The sequence below is a fragment of the Impatiens glandulifera genome, chromosome 1 (genome assembly GCF_907164915.1).
Source record: "Impatiens glandulifera chromosome 1, dImpGla2.1, whole genome shotgun sequence".
NCBI lineage: Eukaryota > Viridiplantae > Streptophyta > Magnoliopsida > Ericales > Balsaminaceae > Impatiens > Impatiens glandulifera.
The window spans coordinates 394219-412172 of NC_061862.1; the positions used below are offsets into that span (position 1 = coordinate 394219).

The 17954-nt window shown below is 33.0% G+C and overlaps 1 protein-coding gene across 1 annotated transcript; it reads left to right on the forward strand.

Moving 5' to 3' along the window:
- Positions 1 to 15373: 15373 nt before the first annotated feature.
- On the forward strand, positions 15374 to 17360 carry LOC124920968 (alpha/beta hydrolase domain-containing protein 17B-like). Its single transcript, XM_047461560.1, has 6 exons — positions 15374 to 15711; positions 15798 to 15834; positions 15962 to 16198; positions 16322 to 16369; positions 16450 to 17036; positions 17121 to 17360. Exons 1-6 carry the CDS (start codon positions 15410 to 15412, stop codon positions 17197 to 17199), a joined length of 1290 nt encoding a protein of 429 aa, XP_047317516.1. The 5' UTR covers positions 15374 to 15409; the 3' UTR covers positions 17200 to 17360.
- Positions 17361 to 17954: the final 594 nt, after the last annotated feature.

Sequence of the window (17954 nt, forward strand, 5' to 3'; positions counted from 1 at the left end):
AGAATGTCGAAGTAGTTTAACACAAAATAACATACCTTGGCCCTCTTGCATTCACCTTCCATGGTGAATGTTTTCCCTGTTCCAGTTTGCCCATAGACAAAAATTGTACAATTGAAACCCTCTAAAACCTCATTAACAATAGGAACTACATCTTGATTGTAAAGGGTCTTTTGTTTAGTTGTTCGGCCAAAAACCTATAATTGCAATGAGAAATATTTTTCTTATAAAACTTGTTAGTTGCTGTGTTTATATACTAAAGGCAGTAAACAAGATAATGAAAATACACATGATATATCTCAGATGAAAAAATCTATAAAAGTATCAATCTTTCAATAAAACCAGATCGAATCAAATACTTTATTAAATGTGAAGACTCGATCTATATGTTTCCCAGCAATACTCTGAGAAGCAACTACCTCTCTCTGAAAATTATTACAAGTCACCACCTGCGGGGCATTACTGTTGTTTTGGCACAATTAGAATCCCACATCGGAAGATGATGGGAGTGAAAGAAGTTTCTTAGTATATAAAAGAAACTATATTCACAATTAGCAGAAATCCCACATCGGAAGATGATGGGAGTTGGGGAAGTTTCTTAGTGTATAAAAGAAACTCTCCCCTCTTTGGTTTATAGCACCCAAATTTGTATCTCTTCTTCCTTATTAATTGATAGCCTTAGTGCTCGGAGACGTAGGCAACATTTTGGCCGAACTCCGTTATCAAATTCTGTTAGTGTTTATTCTTTTGTTTTCTTCTTTTGTGGTTCTGTCAGGGTTTTCCCCAACAAGTGGTATCAGAGCCGAAGGTTCGTCCTTGGCATGGTGGAGTCTTCAAAAGGGGCGTCAACTCCTTCGTCATTCAGGACGAGGACACCGATGTCGAATTTGAAGTTTGCGGTGGAGATCTTTGATGGAACTAGGCATTTCGGCATGTGGCAAGGTGAGGTTCTAGATTGTCTTTTTCAGCAGGGTCTAGATGTTGCTATTGAGGTCAGAAAGCCAGATGGTATAGAAGAAAAAGAGTGGAGTATCATGAATCAGTTGGCGTGCGGAACAATTCGGTCGTTCCTGTCCAGAGAGCAGAAGTATGCTGTGACGAATGAAACTTCTGCACAGAAACTGTGGCAAACATTGGAGGATAAATTTCTGAAGAAGAGTGGTCAGAATAAGCTCCTTATGAAGAAGCGACTGTTCCGGTTTGAATACCAATCAGGTACTACGATTAATGAGCATATAACTAAGTTTAATCAGTTAGTAGCGGATTTGTTAAACCTTGATGTTAGGTTTGAGGATGAAGATTTGGCTTTGATGTTGCTATCGTCCCTTCCTGATGAATTTGAACACTTAGAAACAACGTTACTTCATGGGAAAGGAAATGTTTCTCTTGATGCTGTAAGTTCTGCTTTATATAGTCATGAATTAAGAAAGCAGGATAAAAGGAAAAGCAAAGTAGATACAGCGGATGAAGCATTGATGGTCAGGGGCCGTCAGCAGAGCAAATCAAAAGGGAAAGGAAGAAGATCTGAAAGTAGAGTTGCCAAAGATGAATGTGCTTTATGTCGTGAGAAAGGACATTGGAAGATTAACTGCCCAAAGTTGAAGAAGAAAGAGAAAGATTCTGAAGATGCGAATGTTGCAGAAAACAAAGGTGATGCAGATTCAGAATACTCTTTATCGATGTCACACACAACATCACATCCTGATGCGTGGATATTGGACTCAGCCTGCACTTATCATATGACACCAGTTCGAAAGTGGTTCTTTGACTTTAAGGAGCTAGATGGTGGAGTTGTTTACATGGGAGATGCTAATACATGTAAAATAAAGGGGATAGGTTCAATCAAGCTGAGGAATGATGACGGATCCACCAGAATTATTAGAGATGTTCGGTACATACCGAATATGAAAAAGAATCTCATTTCTTTGGGGGCCTTGGAGTCGAAAGGTCTACATGTGAAATTGGAAAATGGAGTTCTTAGGGTAATATCTGGAGCGCTGGTGATGTTGAAAGCTATCAGGAAGAGTAATAATTTGTATTACTATCAAGGTAGTACAGTTAATGGGACATCATGTGTATCAACTTCCGGGAGCAGTAAGGAATTAGAGGCAACAAAGTTATGGCATATGCGATTGGGGCACGCTGGTGAGAAATCTATGCAAACTCTTGTCAAGCAAGGATTATTGAAAGGTACAAAAGTTTGTAAGTTAGATTTTTGTGAACATTGTATTCTGGGAAAACAAAGGCGAGTAAAATTTGGCACTGCTATGCATAATACCAAGGGTATTTTGGATTATGTGCACTCAGATGTCTGGGGACCTTCCAAGACTCTTTCTCTTGGAGGTAGACATTATTTTGTTACTTTTATTGATGATTTTTCCAAAAGAGTTTGGGTGTTTACTATGAAGAACAAAGGTGAAGTGTTTGAGATTTTTCTTAAATGGAAAACTCAAGTTGAAGACGAGACAGGAAGAAAGATCAAAGTTCTCCGGACTGATAACGGTGGAGAATACAAGAATGATCCATTTCAGAAGTTATGCCAAGAGTGTGGCATAGTTCGACACTTTACAGTTAGAAAAACACCACAGCAGAATGGAGTATCGGAACGTATGAACAGGACATTGGTGGAGAAAGTTCGATGTATGTTGTCTAATGCTGGGTTAGACAGAAAATTTTGGGCAGAAGCTGTGTCATACGCTCAACATTTGGTAAATCGCCTACCATCATCTGCACTTGGTGGCAAGACTCCATTAGAGGTATGGTCTGGAAAACTTGCAACTGATTATGATTCTTTGCATATTTTTGGTTCTACTGCATATTATCATGTAGTTGAATCAAAGTTGGATCCACGAGGAAAGAAGGCTCTTTTTATGGGATTTAATACGGGAGTTAAAGAATATCGCCTCTGGTGTTTGGATGCAAAGAAAACCATTATCAGAAGAGATGTCACTTTTGATGATTATTCAATGTTGAATAAGGTAACACCAGACAAGATTGATTGTACTCCGCAACAGGTGGAGTTTGAGCAGATAAAGATAAGCCCAATTAGAAGTGACTCTCCGACGACAGACGAAGAGTTAAATGAGGAAGAGGTTCTGACCCAAGAACCTTCAGAACAAAGTGAATCAATTGTTGTTAATAGGCCAAGACGAGTTATTCAAAAACCAGATCGGTTTGTTGACATGGAGGCCTATGCACTTCTAGTCGTAGATGATGTTTCATCCATTTTTTCAGATGTCAGTCGAAGTACTGAAAATGGAAAAAAGGAGAGGTGTTATGGAAGATGAGATGCAATCTATTCAGAAGAATGAGACATGCAAGTTGAGGCTTCTACGAAAAGAGAAGAAGGCTATTGGTGGTAAATGGATCTTTGCTAAGAAAGAAGGATTTCCTGAAAAATTTGATGTTCGCTACAAGGAAAAATTGGTAGTTAAAGACTACGCTCAGAAGGAAGGAGGTGATTATAATGAGGTACTTTCTCCTGTTGTTAAACACTCTTCCATTAGAATTTTGTTGGCCTTGGTAGCGCAAATGAATTTGGAGCTAGCTCAACCAGATGTGAAGACCGCAGACATACACGGTCATTTGAATGAGGAAATCTACATTTATCAACCAGATGGATTCAAAGTTGCTGATAAAGAAAATTGGGTTTGCAAGTTGAACAGATCATTGTACAGGTTGAAGCAATCGTCGAGACAATGGTACAAGCGACTTGACAAGTTTATGATGGAGCACAAGTACACAAGAAGTAGATTCAGTTCATGTGTGTATTTGCGCAAATTGCAAGATGAGTCTTACATCTATCTACTCTTGTACGTTGATGATATGTTGATAGCATCAAAGAGCCAATATGAAGTTGACAAATTGAAAGCTCAATTGGGTAGAGAGTTCGAGATGAAAGACATGGGGAAAACTAAATCTAATTGTTTAGATTTAGTAAACACATTCCGCATTTGAGTCGGCGCTGAAGAGCGCCAATTGGAAGCACTGAATGTTTATTTTTTAATATTGAAGATTAGTATTTGGATATTGTGCCAATGTGGAGATTTGTTGTTTTGGCACAATTAGAATCCCACATCGGAAGATGATGGGAGTGAAAGAAGTTTCTTAGTATATAAAAGAAACTATATTCACAATTAGCAGAAATCCCACATCGGAAGATGATGGGAGTTGGGGAAGTTTCTTAGTGTATAAAAGAAACTCTCCCCTCTTTGGTTTATAGCACCCAAATTTGTATCTCTTCTTCCTTATTAATTGATAGCCTTAGTGCTCGGAGACGTAGGCAACATTTTGGCCGAACTCCGTTATCAAATTCTGTTAGTGTTCATTCTTTTGTGGTTCTGTCAAGGGTTTTCCCCAACAATTACTACGTAACTCCTCTTCACTAAACGACCTACAAATCATAAAAAAAATAGATCAAATAAATCCCTACACAAGAACAACACAAATCTTCGAAAACACTCAGAAACTAAATCGCATTTAAAAATAGATTCAATTCAGTCGTAGCGATAAGTAGATGATAACCCTAAATAAACTACATCAAATTATAAAAGACTAAGCAAATTCATGAGCTTCTTAGTCTATTAACAAACTAGAAATGAAAATATAATGAAACATGATACAGAAGTGTTTTACCTACAACGAAGAAGGACTTGAATATTGACGTCTTTCTCTTTATCACGGCTAGACATTATCGATCGGAAAACTGAATGAGAAAACGAAATACAAACAAAGAGAGATAGATATTTAGAGATTTACAATCGTAGATCCAAACACTATCAATGGTTTTTGAGATCTCTCCTCAAAGCGCGCTCTCTAAGGATTTCTCCTCCCAACCCTATCTATCTCTCTAACAGGGAAATATGGAAAGAGAGAAAATAAAATAGAATAAAATACATTGAAAATAGAAAACGGGATAAAATGGCACCATAATTAGTCTAAGAGCGATTGGTTTTACACCAATCGCTATTATCAAAGTAGTTGCGATTGGAATTATAACCAATCGTTACTACCTTGATAATACGATTGGTCTTTACACCAATGGCTATTATTGTTAGCTATTACTTCCTTTTTTACTAGTGAAAGTTTGTAGTATCATCCAACAATGGGTATAAGACAATGTATTGAATCACATTACCGATGATATTAATGCATGTACTATTAAGTTATGAAGCCTACACTTATAATAAACTCTACAATAGCTTATTAGAGTTTATTAAGTTTGTATTTAGATTTGGGTTTGAGCCTTATCAAGAGTTGTTTAAGTTTTATTACCTGAATGTTTTCCTATAAATATGTTATTATTAAAGGTTTACATTGACAAGAGATAAAATGTGAGGCAAAACTTTGTATTCATTCTTCTTCTTTATAGTGAAATATGGTGGCGGATGAAGTGGACGTAACTAATTTGAGTGAACCACTATAAATTTGTGTCTTCTTTTGTTCTTCTTTTTTGTGTTTTTACAGATTGTTTCAAGCAGGTCAAATTTGGGGGATCCAAATCCTAATATGTACTTTATGGGAAAAACTTGAGTCTCTATATACATCAAAGATCGACAACAATAAAATTTTCTTGCTCAAACAAAGATGTGAGCTCTATATCCGATCACTTGAATTACTTTCAATGGTGTTTTGATTAGTTGTCTAGCATGGATGTAAAGTTTGATGACGAGGTTTTGCTTTGTGGTTACTTAATACCCTTCATGGGAGACATTTTGTGTGAATTTGAAATACTTAGCTCTTAAGAGTGTGGTGTCAATGCAGATGGTGAAGAGTGATATTCTTAATGAAGAAGTGAGACAGAAAACTCAAGGGACATTGACCAGGCAAGAGGTTCTTGTTGTTGAAAATAGGGGGAGAAGTAACAGCAAATACTAAAGTCCCAACAAAGTCAAGAGTAGAAGCAAGTCAAAGGGAAGGTATAACAACTTTGAGTGCAACTATTGTGGTACAAAGGGGCATATAAAGAAATAATGTTTCAAGTGGAAAAGAGAGAATAATGGTGACAACAAGCAAGAGAAAAAGGGAAATTATATGAAAAATGATCATATTGCAGATGCAATATCAGATGATTTGGTTACTATATATCATGAAGAAGGCATCAATCTTGTTTGTGATGAGACAAATTAGATTGTTGATAGTGGGCTTGCTTTTCATGTTATACCAAGGAAGGAGTTTCTCACCTCTTACACTCCAAGTGATTTTGGAGTTTTAAAGATGGGTAATGATGGTTTATCAAAAGTAATCAGTACCAGAACTATTTTCTTAGAAATTGGTAATGGTACAAAGTTAATGCTCAAGGATGTGAGACATGTACTAAATATTCGATTTCACCTGATCTTTGTAGGCAGACTTGATGATGATGAGTATTCTAACAAATTTTCTAACGGATAGTAGAAATTGATCAAGGGTTCTTTAGTTGTGGCGCAAGGAAAGAAGTTTCCTAACGTATACTGGTTATAAGCTTCTATACATATTAACCTCATTAATGTAGTTGAGAGTATTACCTCTTCAGAGTTATGGAATAAGAGGTTGAGTCACATTAGTGAGAAGGGATTGGATTGTTTGGCAAAGAAAAACTTATTCTCAGGTTTAAAAGGTGCAAAATTAGGAAAGTGTGCTTACTATTTGGCTAGAAATAGAGTAGAATCTCGTTTAAGCATCATCCGCCCTCGAAGAAGGAGGAAGTTCTTGACTTGGTACACTCCGATGTTTGTGGTCCATTAAGGGTAAAGTCTTTTATTGGTGCAGTTACTTTGTGACATTCATTGATGACCACTCGAGGAAACTTGGGGTTCAAGCTCTTAAGTCCAAGGATCAAGTTCTTGATGTGTTTAAAGAATTTCAGGTTGTTGTTGAAAGAGAAATTGGGAAGAAACTGAAATGCATTCGAACTGATAATGGCGGAGAATATCGTGGACCTTTTGATTCTTACTATAAAGAGCAAGGTATTAAGCATCAGATGACACCTCCCGAGACTCCTCAGTTGAATGGCATGGTAGAAAGAATGAACATAACTTTAATGGAGAGAGTCAGACGTCTACTCTAATATGCTAAATTACCTAGTCATTATTGGGGTGAGGATTTATATTATGTTGCACATGTTATTAATTTAACCCCCGTTTTTACTTTGCGTTCTAATGTTCCTAATAGGGTATGGTATGGTAAAGATGACATATTTGAACACCTACGAGTATTTGGTTGTAAATGTTTTTTCATTTTCCTAAAGATGAAAGATCTAAACAATGTATTTTTAAACAATGTATTTTTATTAACTATGGTCAAGACAAAACAATGTATTTTTATTAACTATGGTCAAGATGAGTTTGGTTATCGGTGTTATGATCCAGTTGAGAAGAAGCTTGTTAGAAGTCATGATGTGATGTTTGTTGAAGATCAAACCATTGAAGAATTTAACAAGACAGAGAAGTTAAATGCACGATCTAGTGGTAGCTTGATTAATTTAGATCATACTCTGGTAAATGAGTCTACTACAGTTGATCCTGAACATACAGATATGGTACAAGATGAAGCTCAGAATAATGATGATCATGATGGTAAAGAAATAGATCACCATGTTCAGGCACCAGAAGATGTAGTTAGACGATCCACTAGAGACTGAAGGTCTTCTAACCGTTATTCGACTAATGAGTATGTACTTTTGACAAATGATGATGAACCTGAATGTTATAGAGAAGCTATTGAGAGCAAGAAGAAAGAATAATGGATTGTAGCTATGAATGATGAAATGAAATCTCTACTTATCAATCATACTTATGAGTTGGTTAAGCTTCCTAAAGGAAGAAGGGCTTTGAAAAATTGTTGGTTATTCAAAATAAAACCCGATGGAATATTTAAAGATAGATTAGTTTTTAAAGGTTTGGTCAGAAGAAATGTGTTGACTTTGAAGAGATATTCTCACCAGTAGTCAAGATATCTTCTATCCGAATTGTTATGGATTATGTGACTAATTTTGACTTAGAGATTGAACAGATGGACGTGAAGACAACTTTCTTTCATGGTGATTTGGAGAAAAAATATACATGGAGCAACCTGAAAGATTTGTTGTGCAAGACAAAGAAAATTATGTGTGCAAGTTGAAAAAGAGTTTGTATGGTTTGAAACAGACACCGAGACATTGATACAAGAAGTTTGAGTCATTATGGTTCAGCAAATCTACAAGAAGACTACTTCTGATCATTGTGTTTTTGTGCATAAGTTTTCAGCTAATGACTTTATCATTCTATTGCTTTATGTTGATGACATACTTATTTCTGGTTCAAATGCATCTTGTATTGGCAGCTTAAAGGAAGAGTTGAGTAATTATTTCTCAATGAAAGATTTAGGGCCTACAAAGCATATTCTTGGAATGAGTATTGATCGAGACAAAAGGTGCAAAAAGCTATAGATTTCTCAAGAAAGATATATTGAGCGGTTTAATTTAGATAAGTCAAAAGCTGTAAGTACGCCTCTTGCTACATCATTTAAATTGAGTGTTGATCAATCTTCTTCTATTGAGCAAGAGAAAGAATAAATGCAAAAAGTTTTGGACGCATTTGGTATTGGGAGTTTAATGTATACAATAATTTGCACCAGGCCTGATATGGCGCATGCAGTTGACATGGTCATTTTTTTATCTAATCTAAGAAAGAAGCATTGGGAGGCAGTTAAATGTATTTTGAAATATCTACGGGACACTTCTTATTTGAAGCTTTGCTTTGGAAGTGTAGAGCCTACTATTGTTGTTTATACTAATTCTGATTGGGCTAGAGATATGGATTTGAGGAAGTCTACTTCTAAATATTTTTTCACTTTTGTAGGGGGAGCTGTGGCATGTCAGTCAAGGTTGCAGAAGTGCATTGCATTGTCCATTATAGAGGCCGAATTTATTGCTATCATAGAAGTTGACAAAGAGTTACATTGAATGAAAAAGTTTAATACTGAGCTTGATCTTAATCAAAAGAAGTATGTGTTATTTTTTATAGTCAAAGTGCTATTCATCTCAACAAGAACCCTATGTTTCATGGTCGATCAAAACATATTGACATGAGATATCATTGGATTCGTGAAACCTTAGACTCCAAGAGATTTATAATTGACAAGATTCATACTAATGATAATGGTGTTGATATGTGTACTAAGGCACTACCTAAATGGAAGCTTGAAGCTTGTCTCTTGGTGGCCGGAGTGGTAACATCCTCCACATAGTCGGGAGGGGGAGAATTGTTGGGTTGTTGGGTCCTTCCTATGTGGTAAAATCCAAATATCTTGGCCCACAATTTAAATTGCCACTAGAGTTATTTTTTACACATTTCTTCACATGTCAAGTAGTGGGAAGTACACATAATTCACATGTCACGTAGTGGGAAATTTTTTGCAGTTGATCTTTTTTAGATATATATCACTAATTTGGATGTCTCAAGGGTAAAAGCAGTTTTTGGAGATCATAAAGGGTTGTGTTTTAGGTCAGAAATTGGTCGTTGCTGACATGACTGAATCCTAGTTTGTTCTTCTCTAACTCTTATTATTCTAAATGTTTGTTGATTTGAGTTAGATCATATTTATGTTGTTCAGTGTCATTGATGACAATTTTTTATTGTGTAAAAACTGTTTATTTAGTGGAGATTTTATCTGGACTGGAGAAAGGTCATGTGGTTTTTATCCTTCACAATGAAGGAATTTTCCACATTAAAAATTTGTTGTCTTATGTTGTGCATTATTTCTTTAGTATGTGATCGTTCTTATTTTCTCTTCTAGTTCAGTTAAGCGAGAATATTATTTAGGGATTAACTTCAACTAGTTATCCCGTTTACTTTTCTCATCAATTGGTATCAGAGCAAGGTTCGTCAAGTGTTTGATTGATTGAACGATTGAGACAAATCATAGTAGAATGATACTCTTGAATGGCACAAATTATCATAGGTAGAAAGGGAAGATGAAAGATTTATTATTCATAAAAAAATTAACTTGTTAAGTTTTGGCACACAAAGGCCAGAGGCTAATACTGATGAAGATTGGAAATTTGAGCACAAAAAAGTTTGTAGTATCATCTGACAATGTGTAGAAGACAATGTATTGAATCTCATTGCCGATGATGTTAATGTATGTACTTTTTGGGAAAAACTTGAGACTCTGTATACATCAAAGACCGGCAACAACAAGATGTTCTTGATCAAACAAGCTATGAATTTGAGGTACATAGATGAGAGCTCTATATCAGATCACTTGAATGACTTTCAAGGGTGTGTTGATCAGTTGTCTAGCATGAATGTAAAGTTTGATGACGAGGTTTTGCTTTGTGGTTATTTAATACCCTTCATGATTCATGGGAGCCTCTTCGTGTGACTTTGACAAACTCAACTCTTAATGGTGTGGTGTCAATGCAAATGGTGAAGAGTGGTGTTCCTAATAAAGAAGTGAGACAGAAAACTCAAGGAACATTGACCAGGCCAGAGGTTCTTGTTGCTGAAAATAGGGGAGAAATAACAACAAGTACCAAAGTCACAACAAAGTCAAGAGCAGAAACAAGTCAAAGGGCAGACATAACAACTTTGAGTGCAACTACTATGACAAAAAAGGACATATAAAGAAATACTACTTCAAGTGGAAGAGAGAGAATAATAGTGATAACAAGCAAAAAGAAAAAGGGAAATGATACGAAAGATGATCATGTTGTAGCTGCAATATCAGATGATTTGGTTATTGTATCATGAAGAAGACATCAATCTTGTTTGTGATGAGACAAGTTGGATTGTTGATAGTGGTGATGTTTTCCATGTTACACCAATGAAAAAGTTCTTCACCTCTTACACTCTAGGTGATTTTGGAGTTTTAAAGATGGGTAATGATGGATTATCAAAGTTAGTCGGTATCGAAACAGTTTGCTTAGAAACTAGCAATTGTACGAAGTTAGTGCTCAAGAATGTGGGACATGTACTAGATATTCGATTTCACTCGATCTCTATAGGCAAACTTGATGATGATGGGTATTCTACATCTAACGATGATAACAAGAATTGGGAAGAGAGCAACCGACTAATGAAGAGGATAGGGAAAGGACACCTGCATATGCAATGGCGGACCTACAAGGGGGGCTCGGGCCTCCCCAACCATAAAAGTTTTAAGATATTTTTTATATATATATCTATATTTACCAAATAAGGCTTTGTTATGCTGGTTTTGGAGTTTCCATAATAGAGGTCAGGTGATCAAACCCTACTTTTCACATTTTATTTATAACTAGCTATTTTCCCGTGCATTTGCACGAGTATTAATATAAAAATCGTTAAAAAAAATTACGGATAACATTTTTTATTTTATTTTTAACCGTTTTAAGTTTATGGGTGGGTCAACCCACAATCCGACCCAAGTATCAATTTACTCAACACCTATATAAATTAGTTAGTTAAAAAGTTGAACTTATATTAATATTAAAACGTCCCGCGTTTATCAAATTTGGTGTTGAATTTAATATATAAAGTCTTTGTAGCCTAGTTGGTTAAAGAGTTTTACTTGTTTTGTTAGGTTGCAAGTTCGAAACATACCTCTAGCATTTTTAATTTTATTTTTAACCGTTTTAAATTTAAAAACGGGTCAACCCACAATCCGACCCAAGTATCCAAATTAACCACAGCTCTCGACCCGCCAATCCGGACACTTTAAAAATTAAGCATCATTATATATATATAGATTAGTTAGTTAAAAAGTTGAACTTATATTAATATTAAAACGTCCCGCGTTTATCAAATTTGGTGTTGAATTTTAAAAATAAAGTCTTTGTAGCCTAGTTGGTTTAAGAGTTGTACTTGTTTTGTTAGGTTGCAAGTTCGAAACATACCTCTAGCATTTTTAATTTTATTTTTAACCGTTTTAAATTTAAAAACGGGTCAACCCACAATCCGACCCAAGTATCCAAATTAACCACAGCTCTCGACCCGCCAATCCGGACACTTTAAAAATTAAGCATCATTATATATATATAGATAACCTCACACTTCTATTTATAAAATAATAATTTTTTTTTTTAATTTTATACCAACATTATTTTATAATATATAAATATTTATAATAAACTAACACTTTCTTTTATAAAAATTAATTATATTCTGATTTCAAATATAATTTTATTAAAGTAATTATTATTAATATTTTATTTTATACTAATAATATTTTCTAAGATACAATATTTATAATAATACATAAATTTTAGTTAATATTTAAATAAGATTTATTTATATAATTTAAAATATAAAGAATTATATATAAAATAATGAAATAGATTATTATTTATTTTAAAACTACATTTATATTATAATTATATATATATATATATATATTTTATTAATTTCAATATAATTAATTAATAATACAAATTACTTATAAAATAAAGATTAAAATAATAATTTATATAAATATAAGGGTAAAATAATAATTTATATAAATATAAAGGTAAAATATTATTTTATATTTCTTAATTTTAAATTAGTTTTAAACTATTACAACAAATAAATGTATTTGTTAGATTTTATTTAGGGGCCTAGGTTATGACACATATTTATTTTTAGTTATTTATTTTAGGTAGAATATAGAATAATGGAGATGTTCTATAAACGAACTTGTACTTCTATATCACATGATCAGTCTGAGTTTTTTCAATCAATTAATAAGACTACTAATGAGTCTAATGTTACTAATCAAATATACATGGTTAGAATATAACATATCAAAAGATGAATTATTTTGTTTTTAGTGTTATCTTTTTAAGCCTGTAAATAGAGAAAACGTAGATAATACCTTTATAGGAGATGAGTACAAAAATTGGAAAAGGGCATCAGAAAGATTCAATCGACATATGAGAACTTCAAATAGTTGTCATAATGAATCTAGAATTCAATTTGAATCATTTCAAGATCAAAGACATAGCATGAGAAACGTTTTACGTACACATGGCCGTGATATAGAAATAAATTATCGCACCCGTTTAACAACAATGTTTGATGTAACACGTTTTCTATTGAGGCAAGGATTACCTTTTCGATGACATGATGAGTCAAGTAGTTCATCAAATAAAGGTAATTTTCTTGAATTGATTGATTGGTATAGTCAACGTAATGAAGAGATTTTGTCTTCTTTTGTACCGATTCATGGACAAGAATAATTTAGTAATTGTGCTTGTTAGTATTTTGTAATTGTGCTTGTTAGTATTTTTATGTAATTACCGAGTAAAATTTTAATTAAAAAATGCATTTATTTGATCGCCAAAAAAATATTACGTTACTATGTATTTGGCTCCCCGAAAAAATATTTCTGGGTTGCCAATGTGCATATGTTGTGTGCTGCTCTAGGGAGAGGGAAAGGGGACTTGGGTCTTCTCTTCTTTTGAAGTTGAACACTAAGTTTTCATTACACTAAGAAGTTCAAAGAGGTCCTCGAATTTTTCTACTTCTCCTAGTTTGACCACCCACTTTAGTTTAATTAATTGTTTTCTTAGGCTAAGTTGTTGGGTTTGGGCTTGAACGTTAGGTCTTGGGGTTCAACTTTTGTTTGGGTTGGAGTCTAAAGCTATTAAAATCGCGAGTCAACTCGTAAACTCATTCGAGTTTGCGAGTTGACTAAGCGAAAACAAGTCAAGAGTGAAAGAAACTTGTTTAGAAATAAAATCGTAGTAAAATCGCGATTTAACTCGTTGAAATCGATAAACACAATAAAATCAGTGTTATCAGACGATTTTACCTTACATCTTTTCTTCCTGGATCTTTTGCTTGTAGATCTATGAATGAGAGTGAATAGATCTGTGAAAAAGAGTAAGAATCAAAATCAGCTATTGTTAATGAGAAAGAATCGGTCTAGGAGAAGGAGTAAGGTTGCCATTGTTAATAGAAGAATAGATGAAGTGTTCTGGTTAACAGGTTAAAACGGTGCACTTCTTTTAGCCGTTATGAAATGGAAGGAACCAAATATATATTATTATTAATTAGATGTAATTAATAATAATATATATAATATTCTAATTTTATTTAGTTATTTAATATTTTAATATATCTTCATAAATATAAATAATTTAAAATAAGATTTTAGGTGATAAAATTTAAATTTAAATATTTTATACCATCTTAGTTTTTGTATTGAATAATTATGTTGATTTTTTTTAAATAGGAATTGATTATATATTATTTCAAAAATTCTATTTTTAATTATTAATGTAAATATATATTAATTTATGTAAATTCTTACGATTTTTGAGTAAAATCTAAATTTTACAAGTTTAATATGTGAAATGATTTTATGTAAACTCTAGATTTTAACTTGTTGAACCTCATTTTTTTTATGCAAAATAAATATCTAGTAATTAATTATAATAGATAAAGTCAAATTAAGAATTATTTAATTTGTTTGTTTTATTTAAATTAGACTAAGATTAAATTAATATTAGGGTTTAAAATATATGAGTCTTACAAAATTATTAAATTTTATAGATGTAATATATATATTTAAAATTAAATATATTAAATAAAATAAATTAACTTAAAAACTATTAAAATAAAAATATATTACATAAATATTAATTAAAATAAATACAATAAAACACAAATGACAATTTGCATTATCTTAATATGCATTATCTTAATATATATTATATGGAAAATAATTGTATAAAAACTTAATATTTTATTAAATTGTTTACAGCAATCCTAATTTTGGGTATAAAATTTATAATAGTAGTTATAACATCACATTTATATATATATATATATATATATATATATATATATATATATATATATATATATATATATATATATTAATTTTATCATATAATTATATATCATATTTGTGTAATCTCTTATAGGAGTCTAGATCATAATAGTTTACCAATTGCAAAATCTGAGTTAAACATTGTACATACCTATTCAAATTTGTGTTGTGTAATTCCAACTAAATATAATACATTGAAATTATAAAGTTATAAATAATAAAAATTTAAACTGTTATTTTTATATAATGTATTTTATTTAATATATTTTTAATATTTAAGTAGTATATTTTTAATTTAAATGTTGATATAATTTATTTAATTTTAATATAGAATATTTAAATTTGATTTAATTTTAATTATTTATTATATTTATGAAATAAAATTAAAATATATGATATGAGAATGGGGTAGTATAAAAGACTAAACATGAAAAGCAAAAGAAAAAGTTGGAGAGGAAAAATGTAAAATCATACAAAATCTCTTAAAAATATTTTGATGTAATCAATCTATCTAAAGGAGAAAATAAAATCTTTTTTCCCTTTACAGGATTGAATTTAATGGTGGTAAGCGCGTTACAAAAATAATAATAATTATAGGATAGGAGAGGAGAGGGTAATAATTTAGTTTGAGACAAATTAAGAGGAGGAGGAGGAGGGGATGGGGGCGGTGACTTCTACAATGGCAGCAAAGTTGGCGTTTTTTCCTCCGAATCCGCCGTCGTACAGTGTGGAAGCGGACCCATCTACAGGGAGGCTGAGGCTCAACGGCGTGACCGAAAAAGAAAATGTGGAAATTCTGAAGCTGCCCACCAGCAGGGGAACACAGATCGTGGCCGCGTTTATGAGGAACCCAGAGGCGTCTCTCACCGTGCTTTACTCTCACGGAAACGCTGCTGATCTCGGTCAGATGTATGACTTATTCAGTGAACTCCGACTTCATCTTCGAGTCAACTTAATGGGGTAATTATTTTATTTATCATCATTATTATTATTACTATTACTATAGTCTATAGAGAAGAAGAATAATTATTGTTGTATATATGCAGATACGACTATTCAGGGTATGGTCAATCGACAGGGAAGGTACCTACCTACCTACCTACCTAGTGTTTAATTGTAGATTTAGATTTTTTTTTATATCTTTGGTTTGGTTTGGTTTGGTTTGGTTTGTTCGGATGGGCCTGACATGAATTGTGTTGGTTTTGGTTAGCCAAGTGAGCATAGCACGTACGCAGACATCGAAGCTGCGTACAAATGTCTTGAAAAAACATACGGTGTGAAGGAGGAGAACATGATACTATATGGGCAGTCGGTTGGAAGTGGACCTACTTCAGATTTGGCATGTCGCTTGCCACGTTTGAGGGCTGTTGTTCTTCACAGCCCCATCTTATCTGGTCTCCGAGTAATGTATCCAGTCAAGCGCACTTATTGGTTCGATATTTACAAGGTTAATAAATAAATAAATAAATAAAATCTTCTTTCTTACATAATATAATTGTCTAGCTAGCTAGCTAGCTAGCTCATGATATGATATGATGGTGACAACAATTGCCTTTGTTTGTGCGTGCAGAATATCGATAAAATACCCTTGGTGAAATGTCCTGTTTTGGTCATTCATGTAAGTAATTTTATACATAAGATTCAATATATAGATTGATTTGATTTGATTTGATTTGATTTGTATTGGTATATACGTAGGGAACTGAAGATGATGTTGTAAATGTATCCCATGGGAAGAAGCTTTGGGAGCTTTCCAAAGAAAAGTATGAACCTTTATGGATTAGAGGAGGGAACCATTGTGATTTGGAAATGTATCCAGAGTACATAAGACATCTCAAGAAGTTCATTTCAACTGTTGAGAATTCAGCAGCAACAGCAACAGCAACAGCAGCAGCAGAAGCAGCAACATCAACAGCAGCAGCAGCAGCAGCAGCAACAGCTCTTCCAATTCCATCAATGATTAGAAGAAGCAGTACTACTACAGACCAAAGAGACAAGTCTAGACGAGTGAGTACAATTGACAGAAGAAGAGATCAGAAGCCTCCTCGGTTAAGCCTTGATGTTGATCATCACCATCGTCGTCATCATCATCAGGTGGTGGTGGACAAGTCAAGATCCTGTACAGAAGGGAGGGATCATGAGAATTTGAGAAGAAGAGGAGGAGGAGGAGGAGGAGGAGGAGGAAGAAGAAGAAATTTAGATAATAATCCCGCCGTGATGGTTGAGGAGGACAAATCCAACCCCAACTCTGATCTGCCTGACAAACCAAGAAAGAGCATTGATCGGTCAGTCAGACATTATTTTTTATTTTCTTTTCTTTTCTTTTATGCAATTTGAATTTGGATGATTTATATGCTTATTTATGGCAGCTTTGGGGAGATGTTCAGATCGTCAGGATTTTGCAATATTGATTGTTTCAAGCCTCCTACTGGAGCTACTATTGTCTAAATAAAATAAAATAAAAAATAAATATATTATTAAGATTGGGGATGAACAAGAAAGAAAGAAAGGTACAAACAATATAGTACTCATTATCACCATCACCATATTATTTATTTATTAATTGGATTTGTGGGAAATAGATTTTGTGAATGAATTCTTTTCTTTTCTTTTCTTTGGATCAGCAAAGCAAACAAACAATGAGTTAATAATGTGTAGGATTCTTCTTTATCTAGGCTTAGAATTTCATTTATCAAGCAAGGGAGGGAGGAGACCAACAATAAATTACTATGGCATTTGTGTTTTTCAATAATATTATTCTTCTTGCTCTTTTTAATATATATATATATATATTTTTGTATACCTACTTCTTTTATTCATATTCCTCCTCCTCCTCCTTCAGTTTTTGTTTATCATTTCACCTAGATCAAAGTAAATGGTTTTTTTGGCTTAGCTAGTCTTTTAAGGGATTCAGGAATATGCTTGAAAAAATGGCTCACACACCCTGCAGATTAAAATAAATAAATAAATAAATAAATAAATAAAATTGATAAGTGTTTTCATTAATGTTATAAGCTACTACGACTGTATATTCATCATGTATTCATATTTGATATTAATTTAAGGAAATCCCAAAGAAACACATGTTAATATCGATATCAGATTTTAATCTCTTTATTTTATTTATTTTTGTAATTTATGCAATTAAAGTATATGACTTTTTTTTTATTTATAAAATTTGTAGTATTTGACTTTTTTTTTTC

What these genes read in the sequence shown, in the direction of transcription:
- LOC124920968 (XM_047461560.1), top strand. Translation starts at nt 15,410, where the DNA reads ATGGGGGCGGTGACTTCTACAATGGCAGCAAAGTTGGCGTTTTTTCCT. An exon ending in ATGGTCAATCGACAGGGAAG is followed by an intron (nt 15,835 to 15,961) that starts GTACCTACCTAC and finishes GGTTTTGGTTAG; the next exon opens with CCAAGTGAGCATAGCACGTA. An exon ending in GTCCTGTTTTGGTCATTCAT is followed by an intron (nt 16,370 to 16,449) that starts GTAAGTAATTTT and finishes GTATATACGTAG; the next exon opens with GGAACTGAAGATGATGTTGT.